Source organism: Panicum hallii, chromosome 3 (genome assembly GCF_002211085.1).
Source record: "Panicum hallii strain FIL2 chromosome 3, PHallii_v3.1, whole genome shotgun sequence".
Lineage (NCBI taxonomy): Eukaryota > Viridiplantae > Streptophyta > Magnoliopsida > Poales > Poaceae > Panicum > Panicum hallii.
The window spans coordinates 59942202-59964309 of NC_038044.1; the positions used below are offsets into that span (position 1 = coordinate 59942202).

The window sequence follows — 22108 nt, forward strand, 5'->3', positions numbered from 1 at the left end:
ATACAGGGTGATATCACTTGGTGTATGCTCTTTGCTCATGACGTGGTACTAGTTGACGAGAGTAGGGCAGGGGTTAATATGAAGTTAGAGCTGTGGAGATACACGTTAGAGTCGAGGGGGTTCAGACTGAGTAGGACCGAGACCGAGTATATGATGTGCGACTTTAACCCAACTAGGCATGAGGATGGGGACGTTAGCCTCGAATGTCAAGTGGTGGCCAAGAAGGATACTTTTCGATATCTAGGATCAATGCTTCAGAAAGATGGAGATATTGATGAAGATGTTAGGCATAGAATTTCAGCTGGTTGGTTGAAGTGGCGGCAGGCTTCTGGTGTCCTCTGTGACAAGAAGGTGCCATAGAGACTAAAAGGTAAGTTCTATAAGACGGCGATTCGTCCGGCAATGCTATACGGTGCTGAATGTTAGCCTACAAAAAGGCGACATGTCCAGCAACTGAGTGTAGCAGAGATGCGTATGCTGCGTTGGTTCTGCAGGCATACAAGAAGGGATAGAGTCCGGAACGAAGAGATTCGAGATAGGGTCGGGGTGGCACCTATCGAGGAGAAGTTGATTCAACATCGGTTGAGATGGTTTGGACATGTACAACGGAGGCCTCCCGAGGCGCCGGTGCGTAGTGGGATTTTAAAGCGGGGTGATAATGTAAAGAGAGGTAGAGGTAGACCTAGACTAACTTGGGACGAGACGGTTAAGAGAGACCTTACAGAGTGAAATATCGCTAAGGAATTAGTTATGGATAGGAGCGTTTGGAGATTAGCAATTAACGTACCTGAACCGTGACCTTTGTTACTTTTTGTTTAACCTCTAACTCTTCCTTTGGCTTGTGCCCTTTTTGTGTTTCTTATTCGGGTTTCATCTCTAGCCTACCCCAACTTGCTTGGGACATAAGGCTAAGTTATTGTTGTTGCTGCTGCTGCTGCCGCCAACCCAATAACACCTGTGTTTTCAGTATGGTCTTCTTTCCAAGTTCTAAAGGACAGGGAACTTATTCTCATTCAGGGAAGATCTTCAGCATGGTTCCAAAATTCTTCAGCATTTATGGCATCCCTCCGTTCATGTTTGGAGAATGTGTCGATGTCGAAACGTGATGAATCATTTTGTTTGCTGTATTGTTAACCCATCGTTTATCCAAATGCAAATATATCTTTGGAGCAAGTGCCAACTGCCGAACTAGGCCCCGTAGTTGCTGTTACATAGAAGAAACATCAGAGCATGAGTACAATACATGCTGGCTACATCACCACATCCTTCATTCCTGGTCCATTCCCGTGGCAATGGACCAATGGTGGTTTTGATCTGAACAATTTCTTGCAGGCATTGCAAACAGTCCTTCAACAACAGTGGTTCTTTATGAGCTAGAGATATGTCGACCCAGCATTTGCCGACAAATCCTTGGACGGCAAATGTAATTAACCTTGGAAGAAAAGAATCTAAGTCATTTATTAGTGCCCATGCTAGCATAATTCCAAATTTTGAGATACAGGGTAATGCATTAGGACATTCCAAGAAGAATGCTTGAGATACAGTAGGTGACAAGTGCCGGCAGAATTATCGCGATTTCGGGAGCCGTCATCTCAAGGTGGACAGAGACATTTTTCAGCGATGAAAGGCGCTTCACGGGTTGGAGTTTTCCTTGCTGCAACATTCCTGGAAATTCTTACCAGAAAAGGATGTTCTCTTGCAGTCATCTCTTAGTTTCTTCTTGTTTTTGCATCATCACTTGTCCTGAACGCCACAGTCCATTATTGCAGAAAAAAAAGACGTGTTTCGGTTTCATTTTGCTGTTGTGTCCAGCGTGTTCCACCACTTTTCTCGCTTCAAACAAGTGACAGGCTCTCAGGGGCTGCATGCATACGGTTAGTGACCAACCTGAGAAAGCAATTCAGAATTGGAACTAAAACAGACTGCCTTCAGATGAGGTCACTGCAATGCTACCTGACTCTGACAGAACGCAGTTTACTCTCTTGGAATGACAAAGGGAACCAGATGATAGATCCTCCAACAATATTCTCTCCTGCTAACAATTGCAGGCACTTCAGTTACTCATGTGGCCACATGTTGGATTTCTGACATGGACTCAAAACACATTCTCTTATGGTGACTGTGACATAGTATTCTTTCATTAAGAGTAAGTTACATAGTTTTTATACACATCAATTCTACATTTTTCATCAGGGCATCAAGCAACTTACAAATATCAAACCTGTTCTTGATAAAAGCAAATACCAAAGTCCCTCTTTTTCTCATTTTTCCTTTTTTTTTCTTCATCGAGTACTGTGGAATGGTACATTTTAATAGTCGGATATATGATTATGTACAGGGGCGGCCAGTGAGAGCACGAACTGGCCGCACATGCATGCCGGCGGGCGCTACCTTACTTGCCGCCGTGGCGGCAGCGCCGCCACGGCGCCGTCGTTGCCGACGAGCATGAGGTACTTGTCCTTCCTGGTGAGCATGGTGCACTCGTACCCGAGCACCGCCGCGATGAGCCGCTGCACGCGGTTGGCCACGTCGGTGCTGGCCGCCTTCCCCTCCCCGACGGCCGCCGTGTCCACCCTGCCGAGGAACTCCACCGTGTAGCACATCCTGGGGTTGGACAGGTAGTAGAAGGGGTCGACGCCCTTCCACCCGCTGGCCGTCGTTCCGTAGAACATGCTGTTCTCGACGGCGAGCGCCACGGGCACGACGCCGCGCTCGCCGCCGAGCTCGGCGAACAGCGGGCTGAACCGGAGCAGGTAGGGCTCCCGGCAGGTGGTGCCCTCGGGGCAGACCACCACGCTGTCGCCACGGCCCAGGAGCCGCGCCATGGCGGCGCCGTCGCGGGCGCGGTCCCGGGCGAGGTGCACGGTGCGGCCGATCGGCGAGAGCATGTCGGAGACGCGGCTCAGGCTGTAGGACACGGCGCGGACCTGCCGGTCCAGCGCGATGGACACGTAGACCGGGTCGATGAGCGTGCGGTGGTTGCAAGCGTAGAGCTGGCCGGAGGCGCCGCGGCTGTCCGGCGGGAGCGCGCCGCGGAGGCGCCACGACTGGCCCGTGGCGGCGAGGAGTGCCGTGGCGTACCGGTACGGCAGGGCCATGGCGACGGCGAGGCGGGCGACGGAGAGGACCGCGCCCAAGGGGAGCCACATGAACATGGCCACGGCGCCGAGCGGCGTCGGCAGGAACGCCAGCCGGCCGTCGTGGAAGACGAGCGGGTTCGGGTAGTCGCGCCGCGGCAGGCGCCGCCACTTGCTATGCTCCTCCGGGCTCGCCACGTACAGCTCCTGGCGGAGAGCGAGAGGGATCGTGTCATGGACTGATCATGGTGGTGTGTTGCTCACGAATGGACAAGGACATCGCAGTCATGCATGAGATCAATCAATCATCTCGAGGAACAAACCATACCTTGCAGATGGATGCCAGAGGGCTGCGAAGGAACTCCGCCATGGAGCCGCCAGCAGAGAACCCCACGACGTCGTCGTCGCCGCCTCCGGCCGCCGCGTTCTTCCTCAGAACCGACGACGACGTCGCTTCACGGTACTCCATGAGGCCAGTGTAGAACCCCCACACCATCTTCATTTCCCTCGCCGCGACGGCCGCCACGGCCGGCACCTGGAGGTACTCCCTCAGGAACGGCTCCACCATCACCCTCGGCATCGCGCTCGCCCACACCACCCGCGCCGGGTCGCCGGCCCGCCGCGCGGCCTCGAGCGCCTCGGCCGCCACGTCCTCCAGGAGCCACCGCGGCAGCACGGCGCGGCCGGCGCGGAACGTGCCAACGCGCAGCCCGCAGAAGGCGACCGCGGCCATGGCCCGCACGGCCAGGTCGCGGCCGCCGAGGGCTCCGAGCAAGGCGATGGCGGGGTAGAGGAGCAGCAGGGCGAGGCCGCGGAGGAAGCTGCCGGCCTCGAGGGCGACGAGCATGAAGTAGGCGAAGAAAAGCGAGCGGCGCGGCAGGAGCAGGGCGCCGTCGACGTCGACTACCAGCGTGGTCCCCGCGCCGGCGAGCCGCGCCGCGGGAGGGGCGCACCTATGGACAACGGAGGGCGAGCTGCGAGCGGCTCGCGGCGGGCGGCCGGGAGAGGTGGTGCCGGTGTGGAGGAGGGCGGAGAGGAGCTCGTTAGCCGCCGCCGGCAACATCTTCTTCGCCATGGATCGGCAGGCTGTATGCTTCTGTTGCCAGGCAGCTGGTGTTGCGTTGCACCACTGACGACCGCTATATATACATCCTGCCATGAATACACACAAATGGCCAATCTCATTAAGTAGGGAGAAAGCCCAATTAGTGGTTCTCCCATCTCTCCAAACGGATCAAAAAATATAAGTCACTTTAATTTATTCCAAGTCGCGGATAAAAAGTATAAGTCGTTTTGATTTGTTCCAAGTCAAACTTTTAAAACTCTGACCAGATTTATCAAAAAATATATCAGTATCTATAATATGAAATCAATTTGGTTAAATCCATCACGAATAGGCTTTCTTAGTCTAGTTGTTTAGTACTTTAGATGCTAGTACATTCCTCTGTAAATTTGCTATAGGGCAAGTTTGATGTAGGATAAAAACTAAAACAGTCTACGTTTTAGAACAAGGAGAGTATTTATTACGCTCATTTTGCTACACGGTTTTCATGCGTTTAGAGAGAATGAATGTACACATACAGCTCATACTCATACCAAAAGTGGACATGGATTAGAGTGATTAATGAACAAGAAAGATGGATGCAACTCGTCCACAAGATTGTGAATGCTAAAAAGAGATACAAGATGGAGGTGTGAACGATGACTTGGCTTTCTCTTTACCATAACCGTGCGGATATGCATGATCTGTCGATGTGGTCAGCGTCCAATTAAAAGGCCAAATCAATGTGAGAAATCAAGCAATATCTTATATGGTTAGCGGATGTGGTTATGGTAAATGCGCCTTGTTAATATGCCTGTTTCTTTTTAGTTGTTGGCATATGGTAATTTCGTCAATTGAGGTGGATAGATGAACCATGCGTGTGAGTGTATGCGTTTATAATATGCTACATTAACGTCTCTTTGCATGCGGTCGATGGTCGACAAGATGATCCAGTCTTCATCAAGCAAAAATCAGGCACATCATTACGAATAATAGCAAAAGCCATACGACCAATGCGATGTCGCTGTTAGAATCTAGCTTACGAAAATTACTCTTGAACTTCCACACATCAAAACTTTTAAGACAATCTACAAATGTTAAGCGTGAAAGGGCATAGTTAGTGAGACCAGTTATTAACACTTCAATTCCTCCTCCATGAATTACTATATTGATACATAATTTCATGACACAAAGTGTTCCAACTTGTAAGAATTGGAAGGAAGTGGTTGTGTACCTTTGCACTGCAACGGCACATCGAGCCTAGTGGCAACTTTTAAATGTTGAATTGGTGGATCCTCAAAATGACTTAAAAATGCTACTAAGGCCAACAGAGCTCCAGCAACGCTTCTTTTTATAAATATAATGATGAAGTATCCAAAAAGGAGAAAAAAAAGCAACGCTACATAACTCTAATGAACAAAAGTAGGAGCTTTTCAGAAAGTTTTTGTTTTTATAAATAAAAAGAGTGACTGAAATGCAGATGTTTCAGCTCCCTGCCCAAGTGCCCATAGAAGTTTCTGAACGAGAAGCAGTAAAAAGAAAGTATCAAGAAAAGGCCTCAAAAACATTGCGTTTGCCGGGAGTCGAACCCGGGTCTATTGCTTGGAAGGCAATTATCCTAACCGTTGGACTACAAACGCTTTGATGGCTATTAACAGGATACATTATATAAATCGGTTGACTTTACACGTCTTTTACATCAGCGGAATAGCAAGCAAAGGACGATCTTTTATCGAGGACTCAAAACAATCAATCCCGGAGAAATCAGCAAACACATGATCCATTAATGAAAGATGTGCACAGCAAAAAAAAGAAAAAACATATAGCCATCTGTTAGTTTCTAGTTCGTGAGAAACAGTTACGTACTGTGCCAGCCTGCTTGGTAGCCACTAAACCGTACAAAAAATTAAACAGATCACAAAGAAAGGGGCAGGGATTCGTATTTCGAGGTGCAGTGCTTTGCTCCTCTTCACCGTTTGCATTGTATAAAAAAATCGCCATTCCAATTCCGGATCACAGCTACAATGTAGTTTGTACAAGGAAATACCTTTAGTTCATAGGAAAAACCGGAAAAGCAACCAAATCGAATTATCTGTATGAAGTTGAATGGAATGATGAGACATGATGTGTCTGAATCAAGATTGGCACAAGGCGGTTCTTAATGAATCAGAAAAGAAAAGTCTGCAATTTGCAAGGCAATGTGGGTAGTTCTTATTTTGTTGTTTTCGCACATTGTTTCCCTCAAAATGTTGTGTTTGTTAGCATTCAGTTTGTTAGGTGCCAAACTGAAATTTTCCGACTATACATACGAATCGCTTCAATTGAATTCGAGAACAAAGGGATTTTTCAATTTGTCTCCTCATGGGACTTCAAATGAACTTACTGAAATTCAAGCCGGATTCCTCCCCATCACAAAGTTTGCTGAAATGGGACGGTTAGGTAGCATGCCAACCATTGGCCAGTGCAGAAATTTATGCACACAAAAAGGAGGTAATGAGACCTATGAGGCCGTAGCTACACTGTTCAAGGAAACATACTCAACACATGGCAAAGCAAGGGAGGCAGCAATGGCGGCGACAAATGTTTCCAGATCATAGTCACACTGTTTGATTGAACACACGGGTATGTACCATGTACGGTAGTGCACTGATTGAGAGATTGAGAGATTTTTGGGCTGGTGACCAATAAGTCGTGAAATCCATCGTGGTTCAAACTACAAAAAACCTGGTGAATTGTTCACGCGAAACAGCCGGTGGTCCTTAATGCGACATGAAGTAGAATATGGTCACAAGTCACAAGCTCCCAACAGGCTTATCAACCAAGAAGATTCCTTTAATTAATACACAATTAATGATAATCTCAATTGGTGAGGTACTGAGGTGCAGATAAGAAGTCCCTGGTTACTCACAATCACAATATCATCTCAAACTCAAAGAACCAGTTCAAAATGCAACATGGAGCAAGTAACCACAGAAGAAATCCAAAAATGAGGTGCCCATGATTATTACTTTTTTAACAGAAGATTGTGGAAATATGAAGCATCTTGACGTAAAACAAGCAAAATATATGTGAAGAACGATCATCATCATGATATAAAGATGAACTGTTCCTGGTTAATAGCAAACCTGAAACATCATAGAAAAACTCAAATATGACTAGGTAGCTGCTCGTCCATGTGATTATAATATGGTGACAATAGGCTGATCAATCAAGAAGATTTCTTAAAAAATAGCAAATCCATGAGACCATGATTATCCCAACATTTGCAGTTGAAATGCTTAAAGTTAGCTGAGACGTGAGCAAGATTCCCTAAGTTAATGCTAGTTATTGACCATTTGATGAATCTCAACCTGTATAGAACTTGAGATAATCAATACCCAACTGTTGGATACTCTTTAGGTTTGATCATTAATGAAATTCGCATAAGGTCCCCTCCCAATCATCATTCGCATCACCAACTTGTAATCACATGATCTGAATCAAGTTGGCAGCGGCAATCAATCATTTTATCTCAATAACTACTAGTACAAGTCCCTCCAGAAAATAAAGTGGGAAAATGTTAGCTCCTGATCCCTGGCTTGAAAATAGTCAAGTCAACAAATTTGGTGCACTGATGTTGAGGAGGTGCTGAATATGTTAGGTGTAACAAAATGAATCAGCAAATAAGGACTCTCCAATCAACACAAAACTTGCAAGTGATAGCCCGCAGGAATTTCGCGATAAGATAGAAAGGAAACGCACTACTTACCCCTTGGAATGCTACAGGATCTGTGCAGCTCCCTCTCGGTGTGGACTCAACTTTTGCAGTCAGACAGGGATGCATTTTGAACTCATAATAAATTACTTAAGCTTTTGGTTTTCTTGGCAAATTAAAGTGATACTCACAAAAACAAGGTGCACTAAAGAAGGCATCTACAAGGGCTGTACCGATCATAACACATATACCTATCTCATTATCACAGTAGTGGTCGTTGGCACCCGAAAAGGCACTAAGTGAAGCTTCCTCATCATACAGATAGAGGAGGTCCTTTGTATAAGAACTAAAAAAAGAACTTCAACTAATTGAAAACCACACAGACTAATGCTACCTCAATACCTTCTCTGTTGTATACTTCTTCACCTTCAGCTTCCAGTTCCTTCTTCTAGTGTCTTGACTGTCTTCGTAATTGTCCTGATCAGCTTCATCAATATAAATAATTTCAGGTTCATCACTAGCTTCAACATCATCCTCATCGTAATTGGCAGACTCTAGTTCACTCCTGGCATCCGAATACTCCTCTTCCTCTTCCTCCTCATCTTCATATTCATCATCAAAATATTGTTGAGCTCGCAGAGAGTGGAACTCTGGTGGGGGAGGGCAGTCTTCAGTAATTGCCACATCCCGTTTCATAACAAGGTGTCTGATGATCCTTTCATCCTTGTCTAGCAGGGTCTTGAAGTCATTGATGTACCTTGACTCTATCTCAAAGTTCATTAAGATGTAGTTGGCATGTGTTGCTTTCTTTATTTTGTAAGCAAGCCTGCGCAATCCCCAATCGTTAAGCCTCCATATTCTTCCTTTCTTCTCCCTGACAAAATCTACAAGAGAAAAAAGAGAGTAGTTATATGCCAACTCTTCAGTAGTATATTGATCAAATATTGGACTATTCCAGAAAATATTAAAAAATAGAGGTTCAGGCACATTGGCTGATTGAAACAAATGTAACAAAAACAATAGGAAGGAATAGATAAACAATAGTTTCCTGTCCGCCCTTGAGATTGCACATACAGATGAAAAAACAAAGGCTCCAAAAGCAAAACAGACAGATCGTAGCAAGCTTAGCAGGGAAGCAGCTCAAGGAGAGTGTCAAACTCATGACATACTAGTGCTTTAGTTTGCCTTCAGGTGGTTAGCACTAACTCTTTAGTGAGTATAATCAGAGAGAAAAAGGACTCCAACATGCTAAAAAAGATTCAGACACAAGTGATGTACGAGAGTTAAGAGATGCACCTTGTACTTTTGATACAACATCTTCAACTTCTTCAACGCAATCCTCATGAATTAGATAAACTACTTCATAGTGCCGCACTGTGAAAGGAAGATCAAGTTGAACTCAGATAGCCACATGCAAATAACAGCAAGTAATGCCAGCACACACACAAACCATTAAGATAGCTGGATAAAAGAGGAATGGAAAGGGCTCTTACTTCTTTTTAAATTTAAATCACTCTCAAGCTGAATGTTAAGAAAGTCATATAGCTTTTCTGCAAAAAAGAAATTGGACTAGAGTGATCAAACATTTACATAAACCTCGAAAGGGAATTTTACAGTACCGATGAACATATCAAAAGAAAAGGAAACTTCATAGCATAAAAAACGAATATCACCTTCTTCTGCATCAGCAAATTCTGGTGCCACTTGACCATCCTCTCTCGCCATTTTCTGCCAAAAAAAACGAAATTAACACGTAATTGTATAGCCTTCCATATAGCTTTCAGCATTCCCCTTCCAAAGATTAAGAGTATTCCCTGTTTCTTCCACAGATAATATAACCCCCAAAGTTTTCACCTGTTAGCCCACGCTATTTTCGTAGCAAAGACCTCATGCAAACTGCGTCATCTATTTTTCTATTTCATCTAGTAGTTGACACTTATCTGATTAAGTACTGCTAGCAGTTCCTTCCACGAATTTCAGTGATATAGGCAAATGGCTCTGTCGCATGAATATAATATAACATGGTCGCAATAGCTTAAGAAGTCGCCACTAGATAAGAAAACTACTGCATTCTAGAGCCTCACACAAAATCACTCATATAAGACTAGACTCTCAAATCCATTAAAACCATATGCGAATCATTAGCGCCTCTTAACTCCAATTATTCGCCTCATTAACCGCCAATTAACAAAACCATTCAATTCGTCGTAGTATCTAGAATCAGAAACCCGAAAGGAACCATGCCATGTTCCCTTCCTCGCCGCCCCGTATTGGAACACTAGAAGCAGGGGGTGAAAAAAAAATGTCCGCACCTTCCTAAGCAGGACGGCCTCGGGAAACAGCCCGGCGGCCTCGCCGGCCTTGGGAGCAAAGCTGTGCGTGTCCACCCGCTCCTCCGCATCCCCGTCCCCGCCCCTCCCCCTCTTCTTCTTCGCAGTGACTCCCACGGCCCCCCGCCGCCTCACACCTCCAAAGGAGACGCGCCAACAATCCATCCGCAGCGAAGGCGGTGGAGATGGCGCCAGGAGGGAGAGAGACCGCGGCGCAGCGGTGGCCTCCATGGATAGGTGGCCGGAGACGCCGGAGAGCAAAGGTTCTTGCCGGGGGTTTTGGGGGTGGGGACGCGGAGCGAAATGGGGGCGAGGAGAAGGTGGATAAGGTGCTTGGTGGGCCGAGCTAACATTTTGGCTTTCCAGTAAATGGGCTAAAATTTAGGCCTATTAGCACCATCCAGTAAATGAGCTAAATGTTGGTCCAATTTGGGCCCGTCACACACATTTGCACGCTCGGCTGGCCCATATCCATTTAAGATTAGCTGGAGGGCCTACCAGGCCAGGCCGCTACCACATCGCCGTCTCCGTTTCGTCCTCCTCGCGCCGCCGCCGTCGCCGCCGCTAGGGTTTTTGGCTATGGACGCGACGCGGCAGCCGGACCAGCGTCGAGGAGATGGCGGCGGAGACCGCTACGGCGTGCTTCTCTACTACAAGTACGCCGAGGTGTCCGATGCCGCCGCGCTCGCCGCGTTCTACGAGGAGCACTGCCGCAGCCTCGCGCTCGTCGGCCGCGTCCGCGTCGGCCCTGACGGCGTCAACGCCACGGTGAGAACATTCCCCCACTTCTCTCTCTTCTCTCCATCGTAGACGGCCTTTTGGGCAGAGAATTCGAGCTTTGTGTATTTTGTAAGGTTCATGAATGCATTCATGCCGACCTCACCGGCCTTCACATTTTGGTGTTGCTAGCTCGGGGGACGGATGACGGCGCTAGAGAAGCACATCGTGGAGATGAGCTCCAACACCTTGTTCGAGGGCACGGACTTCAAGCTGGCTTCCTGCGAGGACCCAGTTGACGAGAGGGTTGCCAGGGAATGCGGCTTCACCTCGCTCTCCGTCCGGGTCGTCAAGGTCCTTGTCTCTCCTTCCAGAAGAATGGTCTCACCTTTTACCATTCGGTAGAGCCATCCATTACTGGGTTTTGAAAGTGTTGCTGCATTTGGTCGGCAGGAGCTGGTTACCCTGTGCTCGAATCCCACGTCGGCACCACCGGAGATTTCAAGTGCAGGAAGACACTTGTCAGCCGCTGAGTTCCATTCGGTGCTCCAAAATGTCGGTGAGTAGATTCTCAGACTGAGGCTTGTCCATGTTTGTTTGGGTTGCTAATTCCTGGTTTAGGAATGAATTGTAATTGCTTAGTTGTACTGTTCTTTTAGCTGGGACTAGTTTGGATGCGGTGGCATCTGCGGAGAAGAATGAAGTGGTTGTTGTGGACGCGAGGAATGTGTATGAGACACGGATCGGCAAGTTCAATGTACCAAATGTGGAGACTTTAGATCCAGAAATCAGGCAATACAGTGACCTGCCTCCATGGATAGATGAGCATACTGAGAAGCTGCGTGGGAAGTCAATTCTGATGTATGTTTGGCTGGACCTTTGGATTAGACTAATGTATTTGGCAACACCTAGCAGGCAGCTTAACTAACTTATTGGTATTTATTTACAGGTACTGCACAGGAGGCATACGCTGTGAGATGGCATCAGCTTATATTCGCTCGAAAGGTGAAGGATTTGAGAACGTTTTTCAGGTAATCTGCTATACTTCTTTGGTGTGTCCTTAATCTTAAGTTCTTGGCCATGTTTGAGTAGTTTGTATTGTTCATGACTGTTTATTATTATGTTTATGTTAGCTATATGGTGGCATTCAGCGGTATCTAGAGCAATTTCCAGATGGTGGCTATTTTGAAGGAAAGAATTTTGTATTTGACCACAGGTTGGTAGTGGTAGTCATCTAGTTGACAAAGCTCAAACTGTTCCCTTCAGGATTTCCTTACTGTCCTTACCACTAACCTGTGGAATGCTGTTTTACAGAATCTCAGTGGGAAGCCTGAAAGAGAACATACTTGGAACGTGTTTGATATGTGGTTCTTCCTATGATGATTATTCATCTCGGTGCCGTTGCAGCCACTGCAGAATGTTGGTATTAGTGTGCCCTACATGTCAGGTAGAGTCAATTGCAATATTTTTTAATGCACTTTTGTTGAAATGTTTGCTGATTGTCACATTAGTTTTATGCTCATTTGTGTAATTGCTTCAAAATGCAAACTTCTCTATTTGATCTCAGGATTCCACTAAGGAATATGTATGCGAGCTATGTCAAAAGAATGGAAAAGAACCCTGCCAAATATCAAGAAGGCAAGACTGCGAAATACAGACAGGGCTATCTGAACCTTCTGGGTTTGAAAAGCCATCCATAAGAAATCACAAAGAGACCTCCGAAGTTCCCTGGAGTAATGGTAAGGTCTGTATCAGTTTTCCGCTGCACTCTCTGTAAGATAGACAATTTATTTATCTTCATATCATTGTGAACATGGGTCTTATGCTATTGATAGAAATACAGAACAAATGCATAGGCCGGGCTTGAAGAAGATATATCAATGCATAGTAGGTTGGGTAGCCATAATATCAACTTATTTACACATGGCCACCAATTCTGAAATGGTTTGGGTCCATTTGCATTTTTGTTCCTCCCAATCATCTGTTTGTCCTGATGTTCTCTAGTGGATTTAATCTGAACTTGCAGTTGCTTAAATTAGCTATATGTACTTGGTCTTTTTTAAGGTTGACCTTTCTCTAACTTAGGTGAAATGTTACACAGATAGCGAGCAGCTGAAAAAGCTGAGGATCCTCTGCTTGCATGGTTTCCGTCAGAACGCATCCAATTTTAAGGGAAGAACATCAGCACTTGCCAAGAAGCTGAAGCACATTGCTGAGCTTGTCTTCATAGATGCTCCTCATGAGCTTTCTTTTGTATACCAACCAATCCAGAGCCACTGCTCTGACAAACCCTCACCTCCGTCTGCAACACCAAAATGGAAATTTGCGTGGCTCATTGCTCCAAACTCCAGATGCAACACCGAGCAAGACTGGAAGGCCGCAGATGCGCCATTCGACCCACTTCAGTACCAGCAACAAACTGAAGGCTTTGAGGAATCATACGCCTACCTAGAAAACGCCATCTCTGAGATGGGGTGCTTGGACGGAATCCTTGGCTTCTCTCAGGGCGCCGCCATGGGCGCATTGTTTTGCAGGGAGCAGCAGAAGAAGTGTGGAGCTCCAAAGTTCAGGTTTGGGATGTTCTGCTCCGGGTATCCAGCACCAGTGGGCAGTTTCGATGGTGAACCGATCAAGCTCCCCTCGCTCCATTGTTTTGGCAATGGCGAAGGCCATGACAGGCAGATAGCGAACAGGGCGAGCACTGAATTGGCTGGTCTGTTTCAGCAGGATTGCTGCTCCGTTATTGAGCATGATATGGGCCACATAATCCCCACCCGGTCGCCCTACATCGATCAAATAAAGGATTTCTTGTCGAGATTCATATGAAATGTTTTCAAGTGATTGTATTCTGTTGTAAGTTGCTGGTGTACTGTGTACACAAGTTACGTTCTGAATGGCATCCACTGTGTTTGCTAGTAATTAGTGGTGTTTTCGCATCTGATTGTGGGAAACAAATTGGGTTTCATACTGATGTCCCATTTGGAGGGCGCTTTGGTTTCATCTATTTTACACAAATTGAGACACTGTGATATGAAGCTGTTTTGTAAATTAGGGTAAAAATGAAGTAGAAGCTAGGTGAAAGCTTTTTTTTATCTTCACCGGTGAAGCTGTTTTGAAAGAGCCCTACCAAACGGCCTGGTGCTTCGACGTCAGAATGTCATGAAATCATACATGTTGGTATTCGAATTTTAATTTCAAAACTAGCAAGTGGTGACTCAGACCGTTCATAGCGCCCGTCCTTTGTATTCCAATTTGTGATTCTTTGAACAAATCCTAGTCAAAATCATATCACTGACCTAAAATTCAGATCTGCGTAATCGCGTTCCATGCCCATTAGGCGAACAAGCGAATTCACCTGTCTCGTCCATCTTACAAACAACGTAGTAGATCAGACGTGCTTTAAGATTGGTGACCGCTAGAGAGAGAAGGGAGACGCCAGGAGAGCGAAGAAGCGAACTCGAGCAAGGTTTTAGGGGAGGCTGCCGACGGAAAAAAAAATTAGGTGCGGACGGTTCCCAAATACCCTCCCGTGGGGACCCGCACTTGATGAACGCCGCATGGGCATCCAGTGGATCCGACGCCTGCCTAGGACTCTGGCAGAGCTCTTAGCTCCTCGTTTCGCTCGGCTCGGCTTCCACCTTATTCGCTCGTTGGCTTGGCTTGGCTCAATTTGCTTGATCGAGGTGCGAGTTCGAGATATCTGCCGCTGCTTTCCCCTCCCCCATCTGCTGCCGCCTTGGCCGCCGCCGCTCGTCCAAGGAAGGAGTCGGTAGGGAATCCATCGAGGGCAGAGAAGGAAGGAGGTGCCCCTGAGTCAATGACGGCTTTCGCAGCCCACCATGCTCGACAGGTGCATGGTGCCCGTGAGGTACATGGCAAGGTTCACGGCGTGATGGCGATACCCATGGTGGAGAGCCAGCTCTAGCAGGCCGCCCGTACGGGACATATCTGCCGGCAACCCAGTCCACAATGTCCTGCTCCATGGAATGGGAACGGTGAGATGTAGGTAGCTCTAAAAAATTATTGACGAGATGTTCGTTGATAATAATAAGTGTACTGTGTTATCCAATTCATCATAGAATACTTGTTTGCCTCCTTTATCTAACTGAAACTACCATTGTTGACACTTCACGGGATATGAAGTCATCAAGCAATTGCACCATATCACAGCAAGCACCATTCGTTGATCGAAGATACTGTAATCCATTGGTTTTTGAATTCTTGGGAGCTGACAGCCATCCTTCGGACATCTGCTCTGGGAGCAAATCGATCTCAACTTCTTCCACAACGAATGCCAAATAGTTTATTTCAATTTTTTTTTATACTAAAGCATGTAAAATACAACTTGTACCACGAATGATTTGGAACTTTATTATCTGTAATTTATAAACAAAAAATTCAGGTAAAAGCTACTGAAACTGTGGAACCCTGATGAGCAAATTTACCGAGCCAACTAAGCTCAAACACTCAAACATGCCTCCATGAATCAAATTGAACAAAACGAGCATTGAATAAAGATCCCACGCATATCAACGGAGATTACTCGACAGGGCAAGGTGTTTCGACTGCTTCCCGTTAGAAGAGTGGCGGAGGTCTGAGCATCAGACCACCAGTGCGTGGGAGCCGAGCCACCGCCGCCTGGGAACGGAGCTGAGCAAGCGAGCTTTGCTGCGGAGGCGCTCCACCAAGTCGCCGTGAGATGCTCAGACTGTCCACGCAAGCGCGGATCCGCACGGGAGAGCGTTTGGGGACCGTCCCCACCTAATTTTTTTTCCTGCCGACGGCCATGGCGGCGCGGCTGCTACGGAGAACGCTGCGAGCAACCGAGGTAAGCAGATCGCTGAAGCACCTCCCGTCTCTCCTTTTGCCCCACCCTCCGTCCCTTCTCGCCCTTTTCCGATTTTTCATTTTCTCGGAGGGGAGGGGTGGGATTCTGCGGGCGCTGCTTTGCTTGCTTCGGCGGCGGGTCCTCCGGACGCGTCGTATAGCTCTTCCGAATGGCTGATGCTTGGGATGCGGCTTTTTGCTGAGTTGGATGAACAGAAGCTCAAATATTCTGGGCTCTGGTGATTGGATTGGGCGCGAGTAGCTTCAAGGTAGCATCTTGGAGGCTGAAGTTTTGCTGAAATTTTATTCTGTCTCGTAGAAATATTGGTGAGGCTTGGAATGGAGGGCACATGTAATATTATCCTATAGGTGAAATAGTTTGGGATGGCCTCGGTGGGATGATTGGATTAGTTGTCAGGAAAAATTCCTCTATGTTGTGCCAGTAAAGCTTCTTTCAATTTTAGGTGGTGCTCTTTGTTAATTTGGGTGAAGTCGTGTAGATTGCACTTGCCTCGTTTTCCTTGTAAGTAGGAAGATTTAGCTTGTCGCAACTCACAGCTACGCTTGTATTTCCTGATTGTCGACTGAATCAGAGCACTAGAGCAAAGAATAGCTGTTAACTTGTTATGTATTTGGTTGGTTAGTCTGAATGGCCAAACTTCCCTTTCCTGATGAGAGAAGTGGCAAATTCTTTTCTCAGGCTGGGCTACCAATGACCTTTCTCTTTTCTCCTAAATTATTGTGACATGTGGACTGAGTGCCTGCAGTTAGATGTCAAGGACACAAAGCAGATATCTCTCTTTTACCATTGTTTGCCACTACTGATTCGTATCTTTCTTGCAATGTTGCACCCAGGTAGCACCTCGATTTCTATTTGCTTCTCATGGTTTGATACAGCGAGCTGCATATACCTCTGGAGGAATAGTCGATATTGGCCAACCGACACCCCAGTCACACCCTGAGGTACTGCCGTTCTCATTACTTTTACTTGATGTGGTGCCAAATTTTGCAGGCATTCTGACACTTGGCCCTGTTTGGGTGCAAAGGTTTTTTAGAGTTTTAGGGAAATACTGCAGTTTTACAGAATAACTTTGGTTTTATAAGGTGTTTAGATACAACAAATTTTATAGTTTTGGAAACCATGGTATTGCTAAAACTCGGAGCCTCTTTTTTCTAAGCCATGATTTTCACACCCTCTGTTTCTAAAACACTGGTTTCTTGATACCATGATTTTCTAAAACAATGACATCCAAACGGGCCAGTGTCTTCAAGTTTAGACACCGCTAAAGGTCACATTGTGTTTTGCACGTATCTGTTTTCTGAGTTCTGTAATATGTTGCCTATTAGCTATGTCAGTACCATTTACATATAGGCAATGCAATCAATTCGTGTGCATACTTTCCAATCTTGTTAGAAAACTTGAATTTCTTTGTGAGAGATCCTGCAGGATGGGAAACATATGCATCTCTTTTCTCCCATAGTAAAATTACCATTTTTTGTGCCACTCAATATAATATCTTACCATCTTAAGTTCCTCTTGTTCTGTATTAGTATCTATAGCTAGGGCCTGGTATGCAGTTCGTTTTCAAGCATAACTTAGCCATAAGCATTGTAATCCTCGTACAGAGAAGTTGAAGACTTGAAGTTAGGGTAGAATGTTGCCTCCATTGCTTACGATTTCGTCTTGTATTATGAATTGGATCTACACAGAGTACTTAATATTATCAAATAAATTAATTAGCCCACCTTATAAGTTACAAGAGCAAATAATCTGGTCCACAACAGGTGTTATGCCAAATATGCCCACATCTGTAATATTCACATCCATTGAAATATGCGTATGTACAAATCTTGCTAAATTTCACCCTTCTATTATTTTTTTTATCGATCTACTTGGTTGTATTTGTTTCTTAAACATTGTGTCACTATGAGCCAGTTATTAGCTGATGGAGAAATCACACCAGGCATCACAAATGAGGAGTATATCTCTAGAAGAAAAAAGCTTTTGGAGGTGCTGCCAGAAAAGAGCTTGGCCATTATTGCCTCTGCTGATCAGCAGATGATGACTGATGTAGTGCCATATCCATTCAGACAGAATGGTGACTACCTGTACATTACTGGTTGTACGCAACCTGGTGGCATAGCAGTTTTGAGTGAAGAAACCGGACTATGCATGTTCATGCCTGATAAAAATAAGGAGGTAATGAACTCTTATTCTGATACCTTTTCTAGGTATGCCACATAATTCTTATTAATGTGTTATTCTGCTAGGATGTAGTTTGGCAAGGTCAAACTGCTGGAGTTGAGGCAGCTGTGGAATTCTTTAAAGCAGATAAAGCATTTCCACTTAGTCAGATGCAAAAGGTCTGCACTCGGATTTCTGCCAGCATTATTTGTTCTGTCAATTTTGATCACTACCTGTTATTTCCTGCTTGTACAACTTTGTTAGTCGTCAATTACTGAATTTCCACCGCTAACACCATTGCTACTGTAATACAGATCCTTCCTGAAATGATCGAGCGGTCAAAGGGGATATATCACAATGTAAAGACATCATCATCTTCTTACAAGAACTTGGATGCCTTCCGTCGGGCATCACTCAACAATAAAGTAAAAGATCTTACATGTTACACCGATGAATTACGGTGGATCAAGTCAAAATCTGAAATTAAGTTAATGAGGGAATCAGCATCTATTGTTTCTCAGGTATAATTTGTTTTAGAAAAAAATACCTCTGGCATTCCACGATCTTAGTACATAGTCTTAAATTCTTAGTTCAACCCTGCAAAGAGAGTTTGCTGAAATGTGTTTGATACTGCAATTCAGAATGTTTTAGTTCAACCCTGCAACTGAAATGTGTTTGATACTGCAATTCAGAATGTTTGCTTAGCTTCTATCTGATGCAGTTATTAGGAACTAGAGTGGTTGGGTTGGGAAGGGTCAAGAGGGTTTTTATTTCTTAGGTGAACTGTTGGTGTTGATGCGGAAAGAACTGTTGGTATAGGACTAGACAGAGACCCAACGTGCCTTAGCTAATTAGATAGTTATGAATGAATATGTAGTCCTTTTTGGTTCGGTAAACCCAAAGGTACACTATTTCCATAATGACTATCCATACTATGCTGTCCTGCTCATTTTTTGCTGCCTCCTGGTTGGCTTCATAACTCAGGTTTGTGCATTCAGGCACCCAACATAGTTCGTCTCACTTATTGGTTGGGCCTCCAAGAGTGCCCGCTGAAATTATGTAGTCCTTTTTGGTTTGATAAACCCAAAGGTGCACAGTTTCCCTAATGATTATACGTACCATGCTGTGATGCACATATTTCCCTGCCTCCTGGTTGGCTCCATAACTCATATTTGTGCACTCAGACTCCCCACATAATGTGTCTCCCTAATATTGGTTGGGTGGTTGGGCCTCCAACAATAGCTCATGAAAATATAGTACGAGCTCATGAAAATATAGTACGTCTGGAATTTCTAGCTCAATTAGGGAGAAGGCAGGATGCAAGACACAAAGTATCAAGCCTAAAAGTCTAAAATATAAGATCAAGTGACTCTCTTCGGGGCACATAAATACTGTATTAACTATTTGACTTGAATATGTGCGACAACTTGAATCTTTCGGGAGTACTGACTTATTCTCTTCTCTTGATCAGTCTCTTTTACAAACAATGTTGCTTTCAAGGACCCACAGGGAGGAAAGCCAGCTGGCAGCTAAGATTGAATATGAGTGCAAAATGAGAGGTGCCCAAAGAATGGCGTAAGCATTCTGCCGTGTATTCTTCCTATCCATTCATTTATTAATTGATAGCTGAATTAAGTTGTGCATATGCAACATGAGATCATAATTGGATCAAGGGACTCATTTTCCTTTTTGATGGAGCAAGGTGCTAGTATCAGATGATTTACCTTGTGTTTTGTTTCTGTGTCCTAGGTTCCATCCTGTAGTTGGTGGAGGTGCAAATGGCAGCGTCATACACTACTCAAGAAACGATAGCAAAGTGAGGACTTTTTATTGTCCGTCGTTAGATCATTCCACACCTTAGTGCTATTTTTCTTGTAAAGTCAATAACGCAGCTGTTTCGCAGATCAAAACAGGTGATCTTCTGCTCATGGATGTTGGCTGCGAGTATCATGGCTACCTTAGCGACCTGACTCGAACATGGCCACCCTGTGGCAGATTTTCACCTGCTCAGGTAAGTGCTCAATTTTACTGCCCTCTTTATGTTGACACAGTACTCGTGTACTCTAGAAACAATCGGTCCAGTCTGGTGTTTTGGAGACTCGATCTCATAGCTCAAATCCTCATCATGACTGACCCCAGGAAGAGCTGTACAGCCTAATACTGGAGACGAATAAGGAGTGCATAAAGCTCTGTAAACCAGGCACGAGCATAAATGAGATACACAATCATTCGGTACATCTTTGCTGTCATTCTGGTTCTCCTTCAGTTTCTTGCAAATACGTATCTTAAATTTCATCTCAGAAGATCCTCATCTCAAAATCTCTCGGATGCAGGTAAAGATGCTGATAAAGGGATTCCAAGAGCTGGGCATCCTGGAGAAGGGGAAATCCATCCAATACAACTACCTGAACCCGACCGCGATAGGTCAGTTCCGCTGTCCACCTGTTCTTTAGATTTGGTGTTGAATGCACCCCCGGGGGGACCAGAGCATAAACATGTCCATCTGTGTGGTGTCCCGGATTCCAGGTCACTCGTTAGGCATGGACATTCATGACTCGGTGACACTCCCCAAGGACAAGCCCTTGGAGCCAGGCGTCGTAAGTAGCCGTTCGATGGCCTCTTCCTCCTCCTTCTCCTACCCTAGTTATTCTGTTTCCGGTCCACTTTCTTCTGTTTTGCCCTGAACCTTTGGTACAACCTCTCCAGCTGGACTCTCAGAGTATTAGGCTGTAGGCCTGTAACACTGTGCTCTCCTTTCCTTATCCGGCGTGCCACCGTAACCTGCGGTATCTCCTGCGCTGTTGTCACCTAGTGCAGCGATGTGCCGCGCTGCCATTGCCGGATGGCGGCCCAGGGCACCAATACTTCCGTCAGATAACTCCATTGTCGGGGGGTCAATCTTCGGAGCTCCCTCCATCGCCGGCTGACGAGGCGGATGCTGCATGTGAATGCAGGTGATCACGATCGAGCCCGGAGTGTACATCCCGCCGTCGCCGGTCCTGAACGAGCGTGCGCCGGGGAGGTTCCGCGGCATCGGGATCCGCATCGAGGATGAGGTCCTCGTCACCGAGGACGGCCACGAGGTACGTACTAGGGTGTGGCTTTTTCTGCTCTGCCCGCTCGGGCGTTGGGTGCCGGTGAATGTTGCCGGTCACTCGCCGCCGGGGTGAACGGATTGGATTGGATTGGACTGACTGGTTGGTTGGCTGGCTGGCTTTGGGTGCAGGTGCTGACGGCGTCGGTGCCCAAGGAGATCCCGCACCTGACCACTCTGATGAGCATGGGCGGGGAGTCAGCGGCGGCGGACGGCCATGAACTGCGAGCTGCCTGGAGCTGATCGAGGGGCGCGTCGACGGCGGACGTGCCCATACTGCCAGCATCGTCGTCGCAGCCGCGGCACGTTGGCATTCATTGGTGCCGAAGCTCGGCCATGCTCCGGAGCGGGCGGGTGTATGCTGCGTCTGCGTCCATTGATACTCTGTATGGTCGCGGGGGCAAGGGTGGAACAACAAGTGTTAGCAACCTGCTCGTCGTGCCGGGAAATCACAAGATGGTTTTCGTACATCCGTTCATTTTTATTTATTTTTTTCGAAACATTGTACTGCATCCATTCATGGCGGCAGGCAGGGGAGCTGCGCGTGTGCCTCATCACACGGTTACCCGTCGTCGTCCCCTGCGGTTGGCCGACAGGTAGGAAAGCCCGGATGGATCTATCTAACTTGCAACCGGCATGCCCGGCGTGACAGGCGCGGGTGAGACCTCGCCGTCGTCGCGGCCAGCATCATCGCCCCGTCGTGCCGGGGCGGGCGGTGCGCGGAGGGAGGCGCGCCGCGGCGCCCATGATGAGTGTGCGGGTGCCCGGCCTCCCCGTACCCGCTGTTAGGTTGCGCCGGGTCTCCGCGTGCACTGTGCACGGCGCAGCGGCTGCGTGTGGTCAGGCCGGGTGGTACTGGGTGGGTGCCCGGCCGCGCACGGACGGGGGAAGCTCGGAGCGCAGCCCAACAGCAGCGGAGCGCGGGGCCGTGGCCATCCATGGCGCCGTGCTGCCGGGCTGCTTTGAATGCGGGGGGCAGGGCAGCGAAGGCGCGTCGTACGGGGCCACCGGACGCCCACGCATGCACGCACCCTCCGAGGGTCCGGTGGCCTCACCGCCTCAGGTCACAAGTGAGAGTGACGGCGCCGGCCGGCCGTCTCTCACATTTTACGAACACCGTTAACGCGGTGTTTGATACTCCG

At 46.9% G+C, this 22108-nt stretch overlaps 4 protein-coding genes and 1 non-coding gene across 6 annotated transcripts; 2 read left to right on the forward strand and 3 right to left on the reverse strand.

The window, feature by feature from the left end:
• Nucleotides 1-2125: 2125 nt before the first annotated feature.
• On the reverse strand, nucleotides 2126-4152 carry LOC112885575 (probable glycerol-3-phosphate acyltransferase 3). The gene is made up of 2 exons (XM_025951161.1): nucleotides 3406-4152; nucleotides 2126-3284 (listed from the first exon to the last, which is right to left on the reverse strand). Exons 1-2 carry the CDS (start codon nucleotides 4150-4152, stop codon nucleotides 2388-2390), a joined length of 1644 nt encoding a protein of 547 aa, XP_025806946.1. The 3' UTR covers nucleotides 2126-2387.
• Nucleotides 4153-5687: 1535 nt separating this feature from the next.
• Nucleotides 5688-5759, reverse strand: TRNAG-UCC. Its single transcript has one exon. It is a non-coding gene; the product is annotated as a tRNA-Gly (tRNA).
• A 2182-nt stretch (nucleotides 5760-7941) lies between these two features.
• Nucleotides 7942-10452, reverse strand: LOC112883846. The gene is made up of 5 exons (XM_025949091.1): nucleotides 10126-10452; nucleotides 9487-9541; nucleotides 9307-9363; nucleotides 9110-9187; nucleotides 7942-8697 (listed from the first exon to the last, which is right to left on the reverse strand). Exons 1-5 carry the CDS (start codon nucleotides 10372-10374, stop codon nucleotides 8204-8206), a joined length of 933 nt encoding a protein of 310 aa, XP_025804876.1. The 5' UTR covers nucleotides 10375-10452; the 3' UTR covers nucleotides 7942-8203.
• Nucleotides 10453-10656: 204 nt separating this feature from the next.
• LOC112888148 (rhodanese-like domain-containing protein 6) lies at nucleotides 10657-13889 on the forward strand. Of its 2 annotated transcripts, none has more exons than XM_025954507.1 (9): nucleotides 10657-10911; nucleotides 11053-11214; nucleotides 11314-11419; nucleotides 11520-11721; nucleotides 11810-11891; nucleotides 11994-12076; nucleotides 12175-12307; nucleotides 12428-12604; nucleotides 12946-13889. In XM_025954507.1, the coding sequence occupies exons 1-9, from the start codon at nucleotides 10723-10725 to the stop codon at nucleotides 13684-13686; spliced, it is 1875 nt and encodes a 624-aa protein (XP_025810292.1). In that variant the 5' UTR covers nucleotides 10657-10722; the 3' UTR covers nucleotides 13687-13889. The 2 variants fall into 2 exon arrangements, with proteins under 2 accessions (XP_025810292.1, XP_025810293.1); XM_025954508.1 differs by having other exon boundaries at nucleotides 12428-12599; nucleotides 12962-13889.
• A 1489-nt stretch (nucleotides 13890-15378) lies between these two features.
• LOC112888094 (intermediate cleaving peptidase 55, mitochondrial) lies at nucleotides 15379-21525 on the forward strand. The gene is made up of 13 exons (XM_025954443.1): nucleotides 15379-15688; nucleotides 16543-16650; nucleotides 17624-17887; nucleotides 17959-18051; nucleotides 18187-18393; nucleotides 19344-19447; nucleotides 19622-19688; nucleotides 19776-19883; nucleotides 20012-20104; nucleotides 20206-20296; nucleotides 20399-20469; nucleotides 20827-20955; nucleotides 21099-21525. The coding sequence occupies exons 1-13, from the start codon at nucleotides 15647-15649 to the stop codon at nucleotides 21207-21209; spliced, it is 1488 nt and encodes a 495-aa protein (XP_025810228.1). The 5' UTR covers nucleotides 15379-15646; the 3' UTR covers nucleotides 21210-21525.
• The last annotated feature ends 583 nt before the right edge of the window (nucleotides 21526-22108 follow it).

What these genes read in the sequence shown, in the direction of transcription:
- LOC112885575 (XM_025951161.1), bottom strand. Translation starts at nt 4,152, where the DNA reads ATGGCGAAGAAGATGTTGCCGGCGGCGGCTAACGAGCTCCTCTCCGCC. An exon ending in CTCTGGCATCCATCTGCAAG is followed by an intron (nt 3,285 to 3,405) that starts GTATGGTTTGTT and finishes GCTCTCCGCCAG; the next exon opens with GAGCTGTACGTGGCGAGCCC.
- LOC112883846 (XM_025949091.1), bottom strand. Translation starts at nt 10,374, where the DNA reads ATGGAGGCCACCGCTGCGCCGCGGTCTCTCTCCCTCCTGGCGCCATCT. An exon ending in ATTTGCTGATGCAGAAGAAG is followed by an intron (nt 9,364 to 9,486) that starts GTGATATTCGTT and finishes TCTTTTTTGCAG; the next exon opens with AAAAGCTATATGACTTTCTT. An exon ending in TGTTGTATCAAAAGTACAAG is followed by an intron (nt 8,698 to 9,109) that starts GTGCATCTCTTA and finishes TTTCTCTTGTAG; the next exon opens with ATTTTGTCAGGGAGAAGAAA.
- LOC112888148 (XM_025954507.1), top strand. Translation starts at nt 10,723, where the DNA reads ATGGACGCGACGCGGCAGCCGGACCAGCGTCGAGGAGATGGCGGCGGA. An exon ending in CTGACGGCGTCAACGCCACG is followed by an intron (nt 10,912 to 11,052) that starts GTGAGAACATTC and finishes TGGTGTTGCTAG; the next exon opens with CTCGGGGGACGGATGACGGC. An exon ending in AATTTTGTATTTGACCACAG is followed by an intron (nt 12,077 to 12,174) that starts GTTGGTAGTGGT and finishes GCTGTTTTACAG; the next exon opens with AATCTCAGTGGGAAGCCTGA.
- LOC112888094 (XM_025954443.1), top strand. Translation starts at nt 15,647, where the DNA reads ATGGCGGCGCGGCTGCTACGGAGAACGCTGCGAGCAACCGAG. An exon ending in CAGCATCTATTGTTTCTCAG is followed by an intron (nt 18,394 to 19,343) that starts GTATAATTTGTT and finishes TCTCTTGATCAG; the next exon opens with TCTCTTTTACAAACAATGTT. An exon ending in GCAGATTTTCACCTGCTCAG is followed by an intron (nt 19,884 to 20,011) that starts GTAAGTGCTCAA and finishes GACTGACCCCAG; the next exon opens with GAAGAGCTGTACAGCCTAAT.